General features: G+C 55.8%; 7 protein-coding genes and 1 non-coding gene across 8 annotated transcripts; 4 read left to right on the forward strand and 4 right to left on the reverse strand.

The window, feature by feature from the left end:
* Nucleotides 1-517: 517 nt before the first annotated feature.
* On the forward strand, nucleotides 518-1,649 carry B0H64DRAFT_168664 (uncharacterized protein). The gene has a single exon (XM_062798728.1). The coding sequence runs from the start codon at nucleotides 1,000-1,002 to the stop codon at nucleotides 1,609-1,611; it is 612 nt and encodes a 203-aa protein (XP_062659872.1). The 5' UTR covers nucleotides 518-999; the 3' UTR covers nucleotides 1,612-1,649.
* Nucleotides 1,650-1,722: 73 nt separating this feature from the next.
* B0H64DRAFT_398055 (glycoside hydrolase family 17 protein) lies at nucleotides 1,723-3,834 on the forward strand. The gene has a single exon (XM_062803923.1). It carries the CDS (start codon nucleotides 2,131-2,133, stop codon nucleotides 3,352-3,354), a length of 1,224 nt encoding a protein of 407 aa, XP_062659873.1. The 5' UTR covers nucleotides 1,723-2,130; the 3' UTR covers nucleotides 3,355-3,834.
* Nucleotides 3,835-3,920: 86 nt separating this feature from the next.
* On the forward strand, nucleotides 3,921-5,177 carry B0H64DRAFT_475177 (uncharacterized protein). Its single transcript, XM_062808085.1, has 2 exons — nucleotides 3,921-4,921; nucleotides 4,990-5,177. Exons 1-2 carry the CDS (start codon nucleotides 4,281-4,283, stop codon nucleotides 5,102-5,104), a joined length of 756 nt encoding a protein of 251 aa, XP_062659874.1. The 5' UTR covers nucleotides 3,921-4,280; the 3' UTR covers nucleotides 5,105-5,177.
* On the reverse strand, nucleotides 5,178-7,107 carry B0H64DRAFT_398058 (PLC-like phosphodiesterase). Its single transcript, XM_062803924.1, has one exon. The coding sequence runs from the start codon at nucleotides 7,047-7,049 to the stop codon at nucleotides 5,277-5,279; it is 1,773 nt and encodes a 590-aa protein (XP_062659875.1). The 5' UTR covers nucleotides 7,050-7,107; the 3' UTR covers nucleotides 5,178-5,276.
* A 1,101-nt stretch (nucleotides 7,108-8,208) lies between these two features.
* Nucleotides 8,209-10,351, forward strand: B0H64DRAFT_342579 (uncharacterized protein). Its single transcript, XM_062801260.1, has 3 exons — nucleotides 8,209-8,540; nucleotides 8,630-9,254; nucleotides 9,317-10,351. The coding sequence occupies exons 1-3, from the start codon at nucleotides 8,412-8,414 to the stop codon at nucleotides 10,060-10,062; spliced, it is 1,500 nt and encodes a 499-aa protein (XP_062659876.1). The 5' UTR covers nucleotides 8,209-8,411; the 3' UTR covers nucleotides 10,063-10,351.
* A 49-nt stretch (nucleotides 10,352-10,400) lies between these two features.
* On the reverse strand, nucleotides 10,401-10,486 carry B0H64DRAFT_t86. The gene has a single exon. It is a non-coding gene; the product is annotated as a tRNA-Asp (tRNA).
* A 127-nt stretch (nucleotides 10,487-10,613) lies between these two features.
* Nucleotides 10,614-12,827, reverse strand: B0H64DRAFT_424785 (ZIP zinc transporter-domain-containing protein). The gene is made up of 4 exons (XM_062805662.1): nucleotides 12,415-12,827; nucleotides 11,366-12,352; nucleotides 11,204-11,303; nucleotides 10,614-11,139 (listed from the first exon to the last, which is right to left on the reverse strand). Exons 1-4 carry the CDS (start codon nucleotides 12,671-12,673, stop codon nucleotides 10,881-10,883), a joined length of 1,605 nt encoding a protein of 534 aa, XP_062659877.1. The 5' UTR covers nucleotides 12,674-12,827; the 3' UTR covers nucleotides 10,614-10,880.
* A 1,674-nt stretch (nucleotides 12,828-14,501) lies between these two features.
* B0H64DRAFT_374458 (uncharacterized protein) lies at nucleotides 14,502-16,176 on the reverse strand (the record flags this gene model as incomplete). The annotated part of the gene is made up of 6 exons (XM_062802336.1): nucleotides 14,502-14,578; nucleotides 14,654-14,889; nucleotides 14,952-15,042; nucleotides 15,109-15,187; nucleotides 15,295-15,725; nucleotides 15,786-16,176. The coding sequence occupies 6 exons, from the start codon at nucleotides 16,174-16,176 to the stop codon at nucleotides 14,502-14,504; spliced, it is 1,305 nt and encodes a 434-aa protein (XP_062659878.1).
* Between the last annotated feature and the right edge of the window lie 1,164 nt (nucleotides 16,177-17,340).

Below are 17,340 nucleotides of genomic sequence, written 5' to 3' on the forward strand. Positions count from 1 at the left end.
AGGATAAGCGCCTCTAAGGAGCAAGTGACGCCATGATTAAATCAATGTAGAGTGCTGGATGTGTGGGTTCTCTTGGGTACTGGAAGCCGTCTTTACAGGACAAAAAGGCTGAGCGTACTCCCAAGAACAGCTGAGAGGAACAGGGACCTTACTATAAGGCTGAAGAAAACTATTGCGTACGTACTAACGTTTGAAGTTCAAGCCTTCTGAATTAGCCCTTGTCACAGCCCCGAGAAATATGCACGTTGAAGTATGTACACTAGAAATGAGTGTGAAGGAAGGTTGTTCGGGTCCGGGATTGTAGCCTGAGCTTTATGTTTCATATTTCCAATAAGTCGATATTACAAAAAGCACGCCATAAAGACAGGAGCTATCAGCATGCCTGCATGCTAGAAGTCAAGGAGCGTCCCCAAGACGCTTTGTACTCTCCTCGCCAGTACCGGCCTGGGGGGTAACCTTGGAATGCGGGGATGCGGTCGAAATATCATTTCGTCACTGACTCTGTGTCCGCCGTTTCTAGATGGAGCGATCCGTGTCAGCCGAGTGAGCGATACATAGGTACTGTAAGATTACCGTAATTCTGTCGAGTAATACACTACACTGTCCCTTAATATCGGGGGCCGTGAGTTATGATTGTTGTTTTTACATAGTTTAGTGGCACTTGTCAAGAGATGGGTATCAGTGTCGTGTTAACATTAAAACTCTCTACAGTGACTTCAAATGTGAGTCTGAGGCAAGATCGAGAGTTGACGTCTTCTCCACCTCAGGTAAGTCCCTCACTCTCTCTGTCATCTCTCATGGAACGCCTTGCCGAGGATCCCCCAATCTCACAGACCTTGTGCGTAACTAACGATCGATTCAAGCAGTCTGAAAGTTCAGTTGTGAAATTCTTGGTTGTTTTGTGTTTCGTTTCATGAAGTCCTGGCGAGAGTGGAGTGGCCAGGCCGTTTCATTAACAATCTCCCAGCGCCATCATGCCGAATTCTGGTTAAGGGTCCGATGCGGCCTAGGCCCATCCGGCCGGCAGTTTCGTCGCATCACTTGGGCCCGAGACTCGCGACCAATTGGCGGCGGATCTTTGTCATCCCAAAGGTCGCAATAAACTCTGTACACATGGAGTGTAACAGATGCCACTCCCGATCCTTTACTGTTGCTCCTCTGTGCTTCGTCGTGTTGTTGGATTTGTTCCTCCCGTTCGGCATTGGCGCCGTGGCGCGCTCAAAGCCTGTCAGACGCCTGAGAATTGGAAGGGTTGAGCTTGAAACGCCCCTTTCCATCAAATCGGCTCGCTTCTTCGGCCTTGGATTGCTGAGTGGTCGGTTCTTGGGGCGATCCTTGTTCTCAATCAGGGGCGGTTGCGGGGCGGGAGTGGGAATGCCAGGTTTTGGAGTGGACCCCGGTCAGGGGAATTCCTCAAAGTGCTGTGGAACAAAGTTGAGCTTCGATACGAGATCGGACTTACTTGTAGGTCAACAAGCCTCGGAGAGCCCGGGAGAGTGTTGGTTGAGGGATAACAGACGAACAACTGTGGTGCGTGACCTGCGAATACGGAAGAAAGGATACCATTCGTTAACCCTGTCCATGTTGACACGATTCAAGTGTTGGGGTTGACAACGGAGAATCTCTCGAGCTGCACCCGACGTTGTTGAACTTGAGTGCAGCTGGCCAGGGTTAGGGAGCTCGGGAGGTTAACACAGATCGGCAATGCCAAGGGGCCTTGGGGCTGTGTTCTCGCTCCCGACCGGCCCTTGCAGCCGACCAGGGCCAGGCGCGCCACCCTGGACGAGAATAATTCCTCGATCGGGACCAGCCAGCCGTCCCTTCTTCAAGACCAAAAGACCTGCGTCCCAGGCCCTCACAACGATCGCTTTTCCCTTTTCCTCATTCATTACTTCCTTTTATCTGCATCCAACTCAACCGTCCTTCTGTGACGCCGACACTCTTTCTTGCCCAATTTTGCGATCTTCCAATCTTTCGAATTCTCCCGCGCTCCTTCCTCCTAACGAGGCCACTGTTCCATCCATCACCATTTCGAGCGATTGTTTGCTTCCTTAGTGACGCAATCGCCAAGTTCGCCAAGTCGGCTACCAACGACTCCAACGCAACAGTTACTTCCTGTTATCCATCACCATGCGTCCCACTACAGCGCTTGTTGCCGGCGTCCTCGCCTCGGGCGCGTCGGCCGAGAACTACCTCGGCTTCAACTCTGGCGCCACCCTCGCCGATCGGTCCGCCAAGTTCAAGTCCGACTTCCTTGCCGAGTTCAAGACGGCTCAGGGCCTTCAGAAGGCGCCGGGCAAGTTCAACGCCGTGCGCCTCTACACCAACGTCCAGGCCTACTCGGATGAGCCGATCGAGGCGTTCGAGGCTGCCATGGAGACCGACACCAAGATGCTGCTCGGTATCTGGACGTCGGGCACCGACAACATCGACAAGGAGCTCAGCGCGCTGAAGAAGGCCATCGACAAGTACGGCAAGAAGTTCACCGATCTCGTCATTGGCATGTCGATCGGCAGCGAGGATCTTTACCGTGACTCCGAGACGGGCGTCACCAACAAGGCTGGCGTTGGTGCCGGCCCAGATGTCGTGGTCAAGTTCATCGAGGAGTACAGGAAGTCGGTCTCCGACACCGCGCTGAAGAGTGTCCCCATTGGGCACGTCGACACTTGGGATGCTTGGACGAACGGCACCAACAAGGTTGTCATTGACGCCGTCGACTGGGTCGGTGTTGATGAGTACCCCTACTACGAGACTGGCAAGGGCAACGACATCAAGAACTCGGGCAAGCTCTTTGACCGCGCCTTCAACGCCGTCAAGGGTGCCGTCGGCAAGAAGCCCATCTGGGTCACCGAGACTGGCTGGCCCGCCACGGGTCCCGACTGGGACGAGGCCGAGGCGAGCGTTGAGAACGCCAAGTACTACTGGCAAGAGATCGGCTGCCGCCAGCTCTTCAACAAGGTCCCCACCTTCTGGTACAACCTCCGTGACTCCAACCCGGACAACGAGATGAAGTTTGCGATCACCAACAACCTCTCGACCAAGCCCCTTTTCGACCTGACCTGCCCTACCGAGTTCGACACCCCGACCTCGAGCCCCAGCACTGGCGGGGCCTCCTCCACCGGCGTCACCTCTCCCAGCAGCTCGGCTACGGGTGGTGCCACTGACAGCACTGACGGGTCTGGCAACAACAGCGGCACTGGCACCGGCAACGACGATGCCACCGGCTCTGGGACTGAGGAGGCGAACGCTCCTGAGGATACCCCGAGCGACAACGCCGCCTTTGTGGGCAAGAGCCTCTCCGGGGTCGCTGTGGTCGGCCTCGCCCTCGTTGCTGGTGTTTTCACTCTGTTCTAAGGTGTTTAATGGGCGATGATGGGTTGTGTGTATGTACGCGGATATCGGATACCATTGTTGGGTAACGCACGTATGCGGCTTTTGGGTTTTTTGTTGGCCTTCTTCGCGTCCTCTCCCTTCGTTCGCCGGATCACATCCCGACAGCTGGATCTGTGAGGTTTATGGTTGTGTATGGGATACTATTAGACAAAGAGGGCGCACCATAGACGAGAGCAACTGTTTCTGATTTGTCTAGCCCCACCTTCTTTTGCTTCATGCGTTGTGAGTTCGGTTCTGGTTCGGCCTGCTTGCTGCAGGTCGAGGTCGATCCGAGTGGCATCAACCCGCTTGGCTCAGCCTTTGCCGTCCGCAGAGTGATCGCTGACCCTGGGGCGTCGCAACGGTTGCGGCTGCACAGGCATGACAGGCAGGAGTCGATTAACGTTGAGCCTCTATTTTTGCTTCTGCGTACAACCAAGTGTTGCATTCTGGCGATGCGATGCCGACTTACGCGTAGCGTTGTGGACTGATTTGTTGGTGTTGTTGACGCGTGGAGCCCTTTTACGTCATTGATCAACATCGCCATCCCTCCGTATAAGTATATACGGCAAGCATGGCTGCGATTATTTGCTTCCACTTCCCCCGGACTCCTCCAAACCCATCAATGACTCACGGGCAAACGTATTACAACTGATTCCACTTGCTAAACGAAATCCACTGCCATCCACCCAGGACTCTAACTAGTACAACAACATCACAACCACAAACCAACACTAACAAACTTAACAAACACCAAACGTAGCAACACGAGGAGCAACATCAAAAAAACAAGTCCAACAACCAAACCAACCACAACGCCAACAAACCCAACAATCACCAAAGTAACAACCCAAAAACCACACCAAAAACCACACCAAAAACCACACCAAAACCACCACCGCCAAAGAATGCCAACCCAACCCCCCAACCCCCCTCCCCACACCCACACCCACACGCACACGCACACCCCCCACCCTCCGACCATCATCAAGCCCAGCCCGATGCGCAACCTCTCCGAGTTCGCCGTCGCCGACACCCCCGGCACCGCCGGCCCCGAATACCCCGCCGCCACCGACTACCTGCAGAGCCGCTTCGTGCCTGTCAGTGCGAGCCCGTTGCAGAGGGGGGATAGTAGGAATAGTGATAGTGATGCGGATGTGGGTGCGGATGTGGATGTGGATGGTGGGCGGGTGAGGTTGTTGAGTGATGGTGGTGGTGGTGGTGGTGATGGTGATGGTTGGGAGGGGGATGGGGATGGGGATGTGGATGCGGGGGTTGATATGCAGAGGGAGATGGGGATGGGGATGGGGATGGGGGAGGGTTCTGAGGGGAAGGGGGGAGGGGAGGTGGATGGGGGGGTGGAAGGTGGGACGCGGCGTGTCCGGGTGCGGCGTGGGAGTATGAGTGTTGTTGGTGGTGATGGTGGTGGTGGTGGTGGAGGAGGGTTGGGGGTGGGCAGGGTGGCGGTGAGGAGGGTAAGTCCGGGCGGGTTCCACGGACGGGGAAGAGGTGAGGTCACGCTCGGCTCAGGGGAGGCGGATTTGGAGAGGTGAGTTCGCTTTTGTGTTCTTCCCCTCCTAAGATGTATTGCAGAGGGTATGCTAACGGCGGGGATAGGAAAAAGCAGCAGCACGCGGCGGCCAGGAAACAAGTAAGGGATGCGAGGAAGAGGGGAGAGGATGTTGATGGACGTGAGACGACGGGGCCAAGCGGGCGGCAACCGGGGCCTTAAGCCGACCGAACTGCATGATCATAGGGCGGAGTTATTCTTGGGATATCGGTATCAACTGGGTAGAGCATATCGGCATGGGAATAGATAGGTTGAACATTACAGCTAAGCACGAGTATCTAGACATCTCAAGGGTATCCATATCTTCCACTTCCAACCAACCACCACTGCCGTCCTACAACCATGGGTTCGGTATGCTCTGCTCCAACACCGTGCCGTTGTTGAAGATTGTCCCGTTCCTCAATATCTCAACACGGCCCAGATGAAGTGCCGCAGGCGGGTTATCCACCGTCGTCCCGTTCGCAAAGATGATGCCATTCCAAGGCGTTTCTTGACTCTCCCTCACAGCAACCTCACTCCTCCCGAGCAACGGCGGTTGCCGCTTATTGACATCACAGTTCTCACTGGCCATATACAGATTCATACCCACCGCCAGAGTGTATATCTCAGCACTCAGCTGGTCCCACGCCCACTGATCACCCTGCTGCACCCCGATGTAGTCGACCATCAACACATTCGGCCAGTGCTCCGGGTCCATCCCGTTGACACCGGCCCAGTATAGCGAGGGGTTCGTTGGCTGAATGGCAAAGTTCTGCAGCGAGTATGCCGTCGCAGCCAAGGCATCAGGCGTCACCAGCCACTGCCCGACCATGAAGTTGCCAAAGTCGGACGCACCCCCGCGCGTGACAGAGCGCCAGTTATTGACTTGGTCCGGAGCCATGTCGCTAGCTTGCATCTTGTTGGACCAGTGGTCGCGGATGCCCATACGGCCGATTTCGTAGATGCCGTCGGCCGGTGATTCACGGGGCACGCCGCCGTCGAGGTGGCCGTTGAGGAGCAGGATGACACAGCCCTTGCCTTCGTTCTGGTCCATGAAATAGGAAGCCTTCTGGTTCTGGAAGCCTGTGCCGGTGTCGAGGTTGAGGCAGCGGTTGTTGATGCCGCGCAGCTTGGAGAAGAAGCTGTTGACCATGTTTGTGTCCCACATGATGGGACCCCGGTCGGGGAACTCGTACCGTCCGACGAGATAGCGGACGGTGAAGAAGATGATTTCGCCCGGATTTTCGGACGTGAAGTGGTTGATCTCGCTGATGACTTCGTCTAGGGACTCGCCTGAGTTGCCGATGGCGAGCGTGCCCAGCTCGTCGTTGACGTGGAGCACCCAGAAGCCGTTGTTTTTCGAAGCGTCGTCGTTGGAGTGGATGGACCCAACACGGAGGTCGAACCAACGGGAACCGGCGCGGAGTTGGTCGTATATGTTGATTCCCTGGTTCTGGGTGTTTCCCTCGCTGCCGATGCTGGTGATCTTGTCTGTAATCTTGCTCATGCCGGCGTCGTGCGCTCCCGGCATGATGAGATGCCGGACGAGACGATCCCGAATCACGTCATACATCTTTCGCATCCAGTTACCGGGTCCGTGCCGGAGCGATGCTTGGAAGCCAAAACGGTTGCTCCCTGTAATGACAAGAGAGACGGCTGTGTCTCCTCCGGGGTAGAAGTACTCTCGTTGACCAAGTCCCATGCCGCTGAGGTCCAGCACCACCCGTCGATCGTCTGACTTGACTCGCAAGGCAAACTTCTTGTCGGTGCCATCGAGACGGTAATACGCCTCACCAGCGTCATCCTGAGTAGACCATGTCCCTCGATACTGGATTATGTTTTGACGAGCCCGGCCCTGGGGAACGTCGCCGAAATCGAATGTGTTCATCTGGTATGAATGGGTGTCCTCTAACTTGATGCGGTGTGGTGTGAGGTTAACGACGGTGATGTAAAATCTGGTGCTCATGATTCCAACCACCGGATTCAGCTTGTCGTACGGTTGGTGGGTGCCGGCGGGGACCGCCTCGTTGCTGTAGGTGCGGTCTTGGGCATCGCACACGTCGGTTTGTCCGTTCACCAGCAACCAGGCGGAGCTAGCCAGGACGGCTAGCAACCTAAAGGCCCTCATACTTTCCCGTCACAATGACTAGGTACTGATGAAAGGGGGCAGAGGGTAGTGTACGGTCCAAACTTGTGTGAGAACCCGGGACGGAGGCAGTCACCGTAGACGGGACGCAGCCCCTGATATAGTTGATACTGTAACTAATTACTTGCATGCTTTATTTCCCATGTGGCGCTTGTGCCTGATTCCAATCCAGCTCAGAAATATCAAAATTCCTCGGGCGCCTCTTGGCCCGGGAGATACCGTTCGGGAAGGTTGGTGTAGAGGTCGACCAATCGCCACTCTTCCCGCCCCCAAGACTTGTGCCCCTGACCACCATTTCCGCCCCTGACGCCGTTGTATCGGTCCCTCAAGACGGCGGCCAGCTCTCACGGCTTGGCCGGCTTGGGTCATCAGGCAGCCTCTCGCAGACCTTTGGCGCCAACAAGCGCAACGTGCCACGCCTAGTCGACCAAAGCCGAGACATGTCGCATCGTAGGAATATTTTCTCCCGCTTGTGCCAGGTCACCTTCCATTTGTTGGTCGCGGAGGTTTCACATGCCCCAAGCGGGGTTGAATTATAGTAGCATTGCCCTTAATGGTTGCAACGTTTGGGGAAGCAATCGGCCCGCTAGATTGTTTGCCGTCTTGCCAACTTTATGCATGATCGAGTCCCTTTCCCACGTTGGTGACCGATATGCCGGCCAGCCATTCCTTCGGCCTCACCCGGGCCCCTCCCATGGCGCTTGTGCCAGATCGGGAAGAATCTCCGATCTGAAAGGCTTGTCGTCTAGCCCGTCTTTAATGATAATAAGTATACGTGATTACACGTGGGATCTCAGTTAAACTAGTTGGGTCTGGTGAACAGCTTCAATCCCGTCCGCAGACAATGCACGTACCTACATCTACATCCTGAAGGGCAAATGACACCCCTAGTCCGGGAGGTTAGGTGACATTGTTTGGTGACCTCGGGAAATATGGAAGACAAGCACTTTGAAGCTTGTTGCTCGAAATGAAGAGGCCAGAACAGTGCGTGTAATTAAAACGGACAAACAAACGTAGGGTCAAATTATGTCTGGATATCAGGAACGCAGCTGGCATCACCAAAGTTGAGTATCCAATAGCAAGATAGCACGGAAAGCTGCCGAGAGGGTGGTGGTGTGACCCTGACGGGGTCGTGGCGTCATCAGACCACCCGGCACCACACCATATGGCATCTGAGACAGAGACAGCGCCGTCGGGATAAAACTTGAACCACATCTGACCTCCACAGGTGCTCTGTTACCCCAAATGACTAGGAATAGCATTGTTTGTATGACATAAAGCACAGCTAGTACTATTTCAGAGTCTCTGGAGCCACCAAAGCTGAATAACTGACTAGAAGATCTTATGACCATGCTCACGCCCCCGTCTGAATTTCTGGGCGCGTGCCCCAAGTTCCGTCTCCTGGTGCTTGGAAACCCAGAGTCGACCAAGCGGGAGCTTTTTACCAAGATATTCGGGGTTGATCTCGAGAAGGTTTGTGATACCCCTGAGGCTCAGCCCCTATTCGGGACCGGTACAGTTATACGTCACTGGCATTGGACGACTAACCACGGCGGCCCCAGAGACTCGTCGACGATGCATTCAGCCCCAGCCACAATATCGAGCAGGAGCTCGACCTACACGGCCAGAACTCACGCTTGGCCATCCACACAAACCTCAACGTAGGCGCTGGCGATGAGGCCAACTACGACCGCATCCGAGACTTCCTAACCTCACGCGCAACGTCTTCCAAGCAAGAGGACCGGATCCACTGCGTATGGTACTGCGTCGCGAGCGAGGAGGACCGCTCCGTAACAGAGCTCGAACAGCGCTTCTTCTTCGGTGGCCTGCACTCGGCTGCGCCATGGGTACCCCTCGTCTTGCTCTTCACGAAATACGACGAGTTCGTCAGCCAGGTCAAGCTCGACTGGTCTCGTGGGGCGCAGGAGCAGGGCTTGTCAAAGGTTGCTGTGTCGCACATTCTGCGGGACCTGTCGTCCAAGAAGTTCGAGAAACACATCGGGCAGAAGTGGGACGAGGTGCTGGGCGGGTCGGTCCCGCGGGTCTGTGTGTCCAGCGGCGACGAGGATGACGATGTACGGAGCGACGAGGTGCTCGCCGAGGCGACACTGACCACCTTGCGAAACAAGAACGTCAAGTACGCCTTTGCCGCCGCGCAGAGAAACTCCGCCTTGATATCAACCCGGTGTAAGCAAGCAACACCCCCCTCGCAACACCCACCCAAAACTAACCAGCCAACCACCCCCCAGTCGCCGCCGACACCGCCGCAACGGACTACTTCGAAGTCGACACCGGTCACGCGCGCAAGCTCCACGGCACAGCGATGCACGACATCCTCCCGCACTTCTTCACGCGCGCCGTGCAACTCTTCAACCTGCGCGACCCGACCGCATCCCTCGTCAGCGACAGCACCCTCCTCACCCAGATCCTCGAAGCCACCTTCGACGCCTCCCAGCAGGGCCTGGTCACAGAGTGCCTCGGCAGCACCGACAGCGAAACCTCCCCCAGCAGCCTCCTCGCCCACCTCACCCCGCACGAGCGCGCCGTGCTCCTCGCCCAAACCCTCACCGCAACGCTGCTCTTCCTGCACCGGCTCGCCGACACCCAATCCTCGCCATCCAGGTCCCTCCCCACCGGCATCACAAGCGACACCATCACGCGCCAGCTCGCCGAGACACGTGCCAGCGCAGCGGAGCGGCGCGCGCTGCTGGAGGCGGTGGAGAGCAGCGGGGTGTTCACGGCGTGCACGCTGCGCGGGCAGGTGGCCGAGGTGATGGTGCGGGCGGTGCAGGGGGCGGAGCGGGTGCGGGTGAGCGAGGGGGGGATGGGTGGTGGTGGTGGGCGGCGGCATGCGGGGGCGGGGGCGGCGGGGCGCGGGATCGTGGTGGTGGAGGATGACTCGGAGCTGCAGGAGATTTCGCTGAGTTTTGTGAATGATAAGGGGCCCGAGGATATGGTGCTGCCGTCGGGGTTGACGATTTTGCCGCTGACTTAGGGGGTGAGCTAGGTACAGGTTGAGAGGGCATATGATGGCTGGATGGACGAATATTAGGACTTTCTATTCACTCGAGGTTGGGGATGTATCATTTATTTGTCGAGTCCCCTAGGTAGTTGTTACCTTAGCCTATGAGATTATTCTAGGTTGTAGTTTAGGGGTCATAGTTCAGGTTCTTTCTCCTCCTTTATCTTGAGCCTAAGCTTATAACTATATTCACTTAAACGACGACCAACAATAGCACTAGGGTAAAGGGCGTGGGGAGATAGTGACCATGGGGACAAAAGGGGTGATGGCGGGGGTGGGGATAAAAAAGTTGCACAAAAGTCAAAAAGTTCCTCTCCCGCCGGGAATTGAACCCGGGTCTCGAGCGACGTCGTTCTTAGGTGACAAGCTCACATACTGACCACTATACTACGGAAGATTTGCTGGTGTGGACACCGGCTGTAGTGAGGAGCTGTGGGAATCGTCGGCGGTTCTCCCCTATACCAAGGAGCAATTACCTGCCCCAATTTTCGACCCCCCCGCACCTGTTGTTTACCACAGAACATCTTCGGTATTGAAAAGGGGTAATCTAAATAATGATGTTTACCTATATACAGAGCTATGTTACCAAGCTCTTTTCTCCTCTTCTTTATTGATTATCAACTCTAGTCTTTCGCCACACTCTTTTCTATCCCAAAAAGGACAACGCTGTGTGTGTCCCACCAATTGCATCTTTCCTCTCCTCCGTTGTTTACCTCTCGGTATCCAAAATGTCGTTTCCAACAACTTCAAAACAACAGCGAGTTCAGTAGCAGCGCATAAAACGGTGGGGCTTACGCCCATGCTCCAACAAAGCTCATGCAGATGGCGCCCAAGAAAACGAAAAGGCAGGCCATGACCCGCTTCCGTCCTCTCAAAACGGACCAACTCTGATCGCTCAAGAAATCTTCGGCCAGCAGCTCTATTAATGCAGCAAAAACCAGCAACCCGGACGAGACGGCGTTCATGGTGCCAACCAGAATAAGGCCGAATTCGGAATCGGGGCTGTAGAGGGTATGGGTAGCCAGGCCGATGGCTTGGCCGATCGGTGTTCTTTCCCGGTGTTAGTTTGGGCTGGAGTAATCAACGGAGAATTGGGGGAGGGGGGGAAACGTACGTGCATCCGTATGCTATGACCATCAGCCAGGGCTGAAGGGTATTTTTCGGCCAGCTGATGGAGGCGATGCGGACACCCAGGGCGAGACCTTCAAAGGTTTCTGAAACGGCCGCGTTAGTCATGCGTGGTGACGCGGGAGAGAGGGGGGAGTGGAGTGCTCACGATGGAAGGCAATTGCGATGAGCAGCACGACAAAATTATTCCCGACCGCCACGCTCAAGGCCATGCCAATGAACACGCTGTGGAAGAGGATTCCCACCTCTAACAACATGCACTGCAGAATGCTCTTTTTATGCCGTTGCTCAGCCGTGAGACTCCACCCCTGAGACTCAATTTCTAGGGTCTCCTTGGGGTTTGGCGGGTTGACTGCAGCGGCAGTATCTGGCGACGGGCTTGACTCGGTGCTCGCACGGCGGGCCGCCGATGGACGTGTTATGGCGGCCACAACGGCAGCATTGCTGCAATGCCCACCCCCAATGGAGCCGTGTGCGGCATGCGTTCCTGCTCTGGACGTGCCGGCACTGTCGCTAGCCTCCCCCGCCGGTTTCGTTCGCGGGATGGAGTTGCGCGCGGGGCTGAAGATCATCTCGATGATGCTGACAAAAAAGATGCCCACGAGCGCGATGGCACCCGGCATGGCCGGGTAGTCGGTGGTCCAGAAGTTGGAGAGACAGGGGTCGCCGAGCGAGATGAAGGCGGTGGGCAGGAGGTGCACAAACGCGGTGGCCAGCAAGACACCGGTGCCCAGATGGCGGACGGCGAAGAAGAAGGGTTCTGGGATGCGGAGGATGGGGAACTTGGCGGCGAGCATGGGGACAGCGCAGGCCATACTCGAGACGGCCAGGATGATGAGCAGGGCGCCGACGTGCAGCGGCGTGTTATAGTCGTCGCCCCCAGCGACGCTGCCCGCGCACGAATCCCGCCTTGCGAGGGGGCGGGGGGTGGCCTTTGCTACATCAGGAGCTGACCCGGCCGCCCTCCCGAATAATGCAGGGAGATAGCTCCCGGCAACATGGATCGACGTCGACACAACGATGACGGACGCGGTCCAGCCATACCAGCCCGAAGGGGGCTGGAACTGGCGAAAGGGGAGACAGACTTGGCCTTCACCACCAAGTACTGTCTCGGACGCAATGAGCGGGCCCTTGACTAAGTTTGGTTATTAGCGATTTGGTGGCTCCACCGCGGGAAAGGTGAGGATAATCACTTACGGCCGCTCATTGCAGAGGGGGAGGGTGCGAGAGAGTCGCATTCGCAGTCGCAGTGACGAAATCGGCCATCTCCGGCTTGTTTCTCGTCATTGGGGAAGCCGACGCCGTTGCCCGGTCCAGAGCACCCGTGACGGTGCTCGCGGGAGTTGGCAATGCCGTTGAGATCCTGGCGGGTCGTGAGATCTGGGGCCAGAAAAGGCGGGTTTTGGTTCCACGTGGGATGTTCGAGATCGTCCTCTGTTCTCGATGGCTGGTTCATGGCGGGCAACGGGTGGGAAATGGTGTTTGTGAACCCTTTCTATCTTTCGTCTCAAAAGGGACCTTCGTATTTGGCTGCGATTGGCTTTGGGAAGGAAGTTTTGCGATGACTCTTGCCGCCTAAAGAATGGAATCAGGGTCGAACGTGACCGAACAGGGACAAATCGTTGAATTTCAGTGGGGCGCAGCAGTGAACGACTTTGATGAAACCCGACTCCCGGCTCAAGCTCCGGGCCACCAAGGTGCTCTTCCGACCGTTGCAGGGCCTTCATTGGTGTCCGCTTCCGGTGGGGCTCGGCACGGACTTGGTTCGGAAACACACGGGGCTTCATGGCGGCTTCTTCCTTCCGCCTCCCGATAGTGTCGAAACATGGCAACTTTCGTTGTATCTAACCAGCGACCAGCGACTGGCATGGCCTACCACGGCAAGAGAAGCTTCCTTCCATTGCAAGTTCAAGCTTCAAGTGAAGTTATGTTTTCCTGGGTTGGCAGGCGAGGCCATCCGGCTGTCCCGCTTGGCGCCAAGGTTGCCATGTGCCAATGTCAATGCGCTGGGCTCGGGGAATCTGTACCTCGAAGACGACTTGTGACGTGGGTGGGTGGTCAGTTACATGACCCGACTGACCCGACTCACCCGAGACGACCTAGTTGGCGTAATCAAGTGTGTATCGCTGAGTGAGCGCGTATCTCGGCTCTCACGGTAAACGCACGCTCGCCCACCGCCGAGTATCTGACATGCATGGGGAAAGAAGGCGCTAAGCTTGCCTTTGTTAAGGTTAGACTGGACGATATCCTATTGCTAATTACTCTCATTAGTTACGTAGATGGCTCGTTTAGTTAGGTGCTATTGGCAGGTGCATTGTTGAGAATTGCAAATTATTCACCAAGATAATGATTGTGCGAATAGCTTCAACTTAGCTAGTGTCGAAAATCGGGATTGTGGCAAATAAACAACAAAAGAGTGACGAGAAACATGTTGTAGCGTGGTCAAAAATAGCAAAAGCTCATGGGTCAACCCGCCTCCGACCAGTCGTCACTCACGGAGGGGACGTGGCCGGTTGCGAAACCCCTTGGGGGTTTACACCGTTCTGGGCGGGTGTCCCCGCTCAGAAAATCCCCGGGCAGTCGGGGCTCCAACCCACGAGCCCCCCATCGGGAGCGGGGTGAGCACTGCCCGGGCGAGGACCACCGCCAGTTACCATTTGGCCAACTGTCGAGTGGGCGGTGGTCCTCGTTGGAAACCAGTGACGTGGACCTAATACATATAGCATGTGCTGGTGCCTCGTAACGAACGCTATGACTCAAAAGTTGGCACTGCGCTCGGTAAGCATCCAACTCGATGATGAGGACGTGTTGGAACATGAAGGTCAATCAGTTATAGGGCCTTGGCGAGAATCTGCTAGTCTCGAGAGAGCGTTGGCATGGAGTTGGTTGTAGGCGAAAAAATATTGGTCTTTGCTAGGAATCGTCTGCTGCAGCTGGTGTTACCGTCCGATGATTCACTAATAAAATGATCATGGACCAAAAGGAAACAGGGGGGGTCGACTGGGTGCTAATGACATGAAAGCAAAAAGAGAAGCGTTCGACTAGAGAATTAGAGAGCTGGGTCCCACTTCATTAGACGAGGATGTCCTAGGACATCATACTCTTAAACTTGATACCTGCCCGAGTAAACGTACTATGGTATGAAAAATCAGACACTCTGGTTGTGGGCAGACTTTAGCATACTATTGAAACCTAACTGAGCAGAAACGCCGTAGATATCCGATGCAGTAGCGACAGGTATCATGAAAGTCAGTACACCCACTCATTCCGCACCCCAAGCATTCTCATCCTAATACAATGGCTTTAACCTCGATGCTAGCGCGTCTCGGCGTGTCGGACGGCACTGATGGGTCGACAAAGGCTGAATGGGGGCACACTGATCAAGTTAGGATAGCCCTTTCAATTCGGGATCTGAGTAGGTATTAGACAGACTCACCAGTTGCCTCGCTTCTCATGCTGTCATAGAGTTTGAAGACAATGACATCCTCCTGCGTCATGCCCCTCTTGTAGAACCATCGGTGGGACGGGTTGTATTTGACCTCGTAAGCCTCGTCGGTGAAGTGCGGATATACAATGTCCATGGGGACGAGATCCCCGGCGTCGACGGTGCGGAAATCGCAGAGAGCTAGCGGACAGTCCTCCACGGGTGCTGGAGATATTGGCCTCCAGATGCTGTGGGACGTCGTTAGTGAGAGCAAAAGCAGATTGGTGTCTTTGTCTCTTAGTCGACCTACTTGATGAAGCGGACGCGGCCCTCCATGATCTTTTGGTAAGAATCTGGAAAGTAAACTTGAAGGCGAGCCCGGCAAGTTGCCTCCGTCGCATCTGGCGAACATGTTGTCAGTACCGGGCCGGGTTCTAAACCGTACATGCGCGCCTGGTGTCACGAACCGCAATGTGCACGAAAGAAAGGCGGCTTGAAGTTGTATTCCAGGCCATCTGCCTTTTGAGTGGAACCATGGTGGCGAAACTGCCGTGAAAAACACTTGTGACTTAGCTCGAGAAGCTAGCGAGGAAGTATGACGAGTGGTCGATGCATCCGCCAGCACCCGGACCACCCCGTCGGCGTGGACGCACATTGTAGGCGTAACAGAAGACGTCCCGGCAGCCAAGACGTTGCGTTAGCCATCTAACAAGCCCAGGGAGGTACTCAGTCGACACGTAGTCGTCGGACCAGTTCTGCACAGCGATAGGAGACTTGGCGAATTCGAACCCAGAGACAGGGAGTGAGAACAGGGTTTCGTGGCCAGTAATGTCAGCAATGCGGACGGGGTAGCTTTGCGAGACGAGGTTGTGCATTTCGAGGCCGGGGAAGCATTCATTAGGCAGCTGGCATTTGTATGGCTTTTCACTGTGGTACCGCTCCAGTGGTGCGAGGTGGTGGAAAGACTCGGGCTGAACAATAGGCAGGTCGAGGCCACGGAACTCCTCGTCGAGATCCCGCCTTATTCGTTCGATGTCATGAGGGCTGTCCAAAATTGGCCGGCAAGCGGTTTCATGATCTGGATCTTGTACGCACAGAAGATAAGTGGTGAATCATGCTAGATACTTGGCAACTTGGAACTCACGCGCTACTTCGTTGGGATCGAGGGAACATCCGCCCCCTTCAAGGGGTGCTGGACCTGTCCAAAGCCGCCATGGTCGATTGAAGGGTCGAGTAATGTCGAAACGGCAGGTCAGGACGTCTGGATGCTCATTCTCTAGCCTTCTGTAGGCGTCACTCCCATCGGTGGGCGGCCAGAAACGTCTCCATGGCTGGGCAAGGGCGCAGTGCTTGGACTTCCTCAGGGAGTCCCCGCTCTCTGTGAGAGGGCGCGGTGGGCGGCCAGTCGTGGTGAGACGTCCGCTGTCCCCCCTCTGATTGGCGCCTGCTTTGCTCAGCGCGGCTTCCATCACCGTCGGGCGTTCGGGATCAACTTTCGGGCGGTTGGAGTTTGGCGAGGCAACAGCGCCAGACATGATTCAATGCATGATTTCTCTATTTTGGCACGACGACGAGTTGCTGCCCGGTCGAGCTTTCGCCGCCCGAGACGAGGCTCTGCCATTTTGGTGACACGCTGGGCACACACACAAAGCTCCCGCCCAAAATCAGGACTTGGGCATGAAAAGCGGCTCCAATTGCCGGCGGGGTGGCCTGCCGTGCCTGCTTGCTCAAAAAAAAACCGTTCCTTCCAATCATGGTGGAAAGAGTTGTGTGGCAGCTCGCGTGACTCGATTCGCTTGTGCTTTGGGGGGAAGGCACGGTTGGTCGGGGAGGAAGGACCATGGTAACGATCGTGACGTGAAGGCGTTGCCAATCTTTCGCTTGTTACGACTTGGGGGTGTACTCTGGCGGTCGAGCGGTGGGCATTCGCTCACGGCGATCTTAAAAAGCCATGCCGCAAATGGGCCATAACTGGCGGCCCTGGATCACTCGATGCCTCTGTTTCAAGGGGAGAGGCGCCCGAATGCTTTAAATACGCGCCATGGTGCCTGGTGAGAGCCTAGGAAGTTTGAGAAGAGTACCAGTAATACCAACTGCTGTTGGGCTTTGAGACAACCAGAAGCCCATCCGGTGAGGATGGTATTAAACTGTGTTAGTGTGGCTGCCACCAAGCCGGGTCATGGTACGCTGTCTCGGACGAGCTTGTGCGGGACAGCGCGGTATTAGTACTTCCGGGTTACCAGCCGCTCGCAAGATTCCTGCACAACCGAATCGGGAACCGGTCTGGACGTGGAAGGCGCGGGGGGGTGTACTGGGAATTGGGGTTCCCCAACCACACAATGCCCATTGTCATGATCCAATATCGCGCGCGCAAACCTTGGGCTCAGAAGCCAGCATTCCGTCTGGCCGCATTTCCCTTCTGGTAAATTGCAACATTGCACAGATACGGCTAGGATTTTCGCCGCTTCCTATTTTTGTTGGCCGCCCACGAATCGACGTCGTCACTCGAATCGTTGGACGACTTGGACAAACTTCCTTTCAGGCCGGACCCCGGGTCGACCAGGTCCCCCCTCCCTTGCCACTCACTACCTTACCTATTTTACATTGCGCAGTACTAGTATGCAGGTAAACTTTGAGTTCAATTCCATCCCTTGGCTCTGCGCCGTCCGTTTCAAAGTTCCGGGATTGTCTTATCCGCG

The sequence above is a fragment of the Chaetomium fimeti genome (assembly GCF_033439085.1).
Source record: "Chaetomium fimeti strain CBS 168.71 chromosome Unknown B0H64scaffold_4, whole genome shotgun sequence".
Classification (NCBI taxonomy): domain Eukaryota; kingdom Fungi; phylum Ascomycota; class Sordariomycetes; order Sordariales; family Chaetomiaceae; genus Chaetomium; species Chaetomium fimeti.

Coding starts and splice junctions, on each gene's coding strand:
- B0H64DRAFT_475177 (XM_062808085.1), top strand. CDS start 4,281: ATGCCAACCCAACCCCCCAACCCCCCTCCCCACACCCACACCCACACG. Junction 4,922..4,989: donor GGGGAGGCGGATTTGGAGAG/GTGAGTTCGCTT, acceptor CGGCGGGGATAG/GAAAAAGCAGCAGCACGCGG.
- B0H64DRAFT_398055 (XM_062803923.1), top strand. CDS start 2,131: ATGCGTCCCACTACAGCGCTTGTTGCCGGCGTCCTCGCCTCGGGCGCG.
- B0H64DRAFT_424785 (XM_062805662.1), bottom strand. CDS start 12,673: ATGAACCAGCCATCGAGAACAGAGGACGATCTCGAACATCCCACGTGG. Junction 12,353..12,414: donor CCCCTCTGCAATGAGCGGCC/GTAAGTGATTAT, acceptor AACCAAACTTAG/TCAAGGGCCCGCTCATTGCG. Junction 11,140..11,203: donor GTCATAGCATACGGATGCAC/GTACGTTTCCCC, acceptor ACACCGGGAAAG/AACACCGATCGGCCAAGCCA.
- B0H64DRAFT_342579 (XM_062801260.1), top strand. CDS start 8,412: ATGACCATGCTCACGCCCCCGTCTGAATTTCTGGGCGCGTGCCCCAAG. Junction 8,541..8,629: donor TCGGGGTTGATCTCGAGAAG/GTTTGTGATACC, acceptor CGGCGGCCCCAG/AGACTCGTCGACGATGCATT. Junction 9,255..9,316: donor CGCCTTGATATCAACCCGGT/GTAAGCAAGCAA, acceptor ACCACCCCCCAG/TCGCCGCCGACACCGCCGCA.
- B0H64DRAFT_398058 (XM_062803924.1), bottom strand. CDS start 7,049: ATGAGGGCCTTTAGGTTGCTAGCCGTCCTGGCTAGCTCCGCCTGGTTG.
- B0H64DRAFT_168664 (XM_062798728.1), top strand. CDS start 1,000: ATGCGGCCTAGGCCCATCCGGCCGGCAGTTTCGTCGCATCACTTGGGC.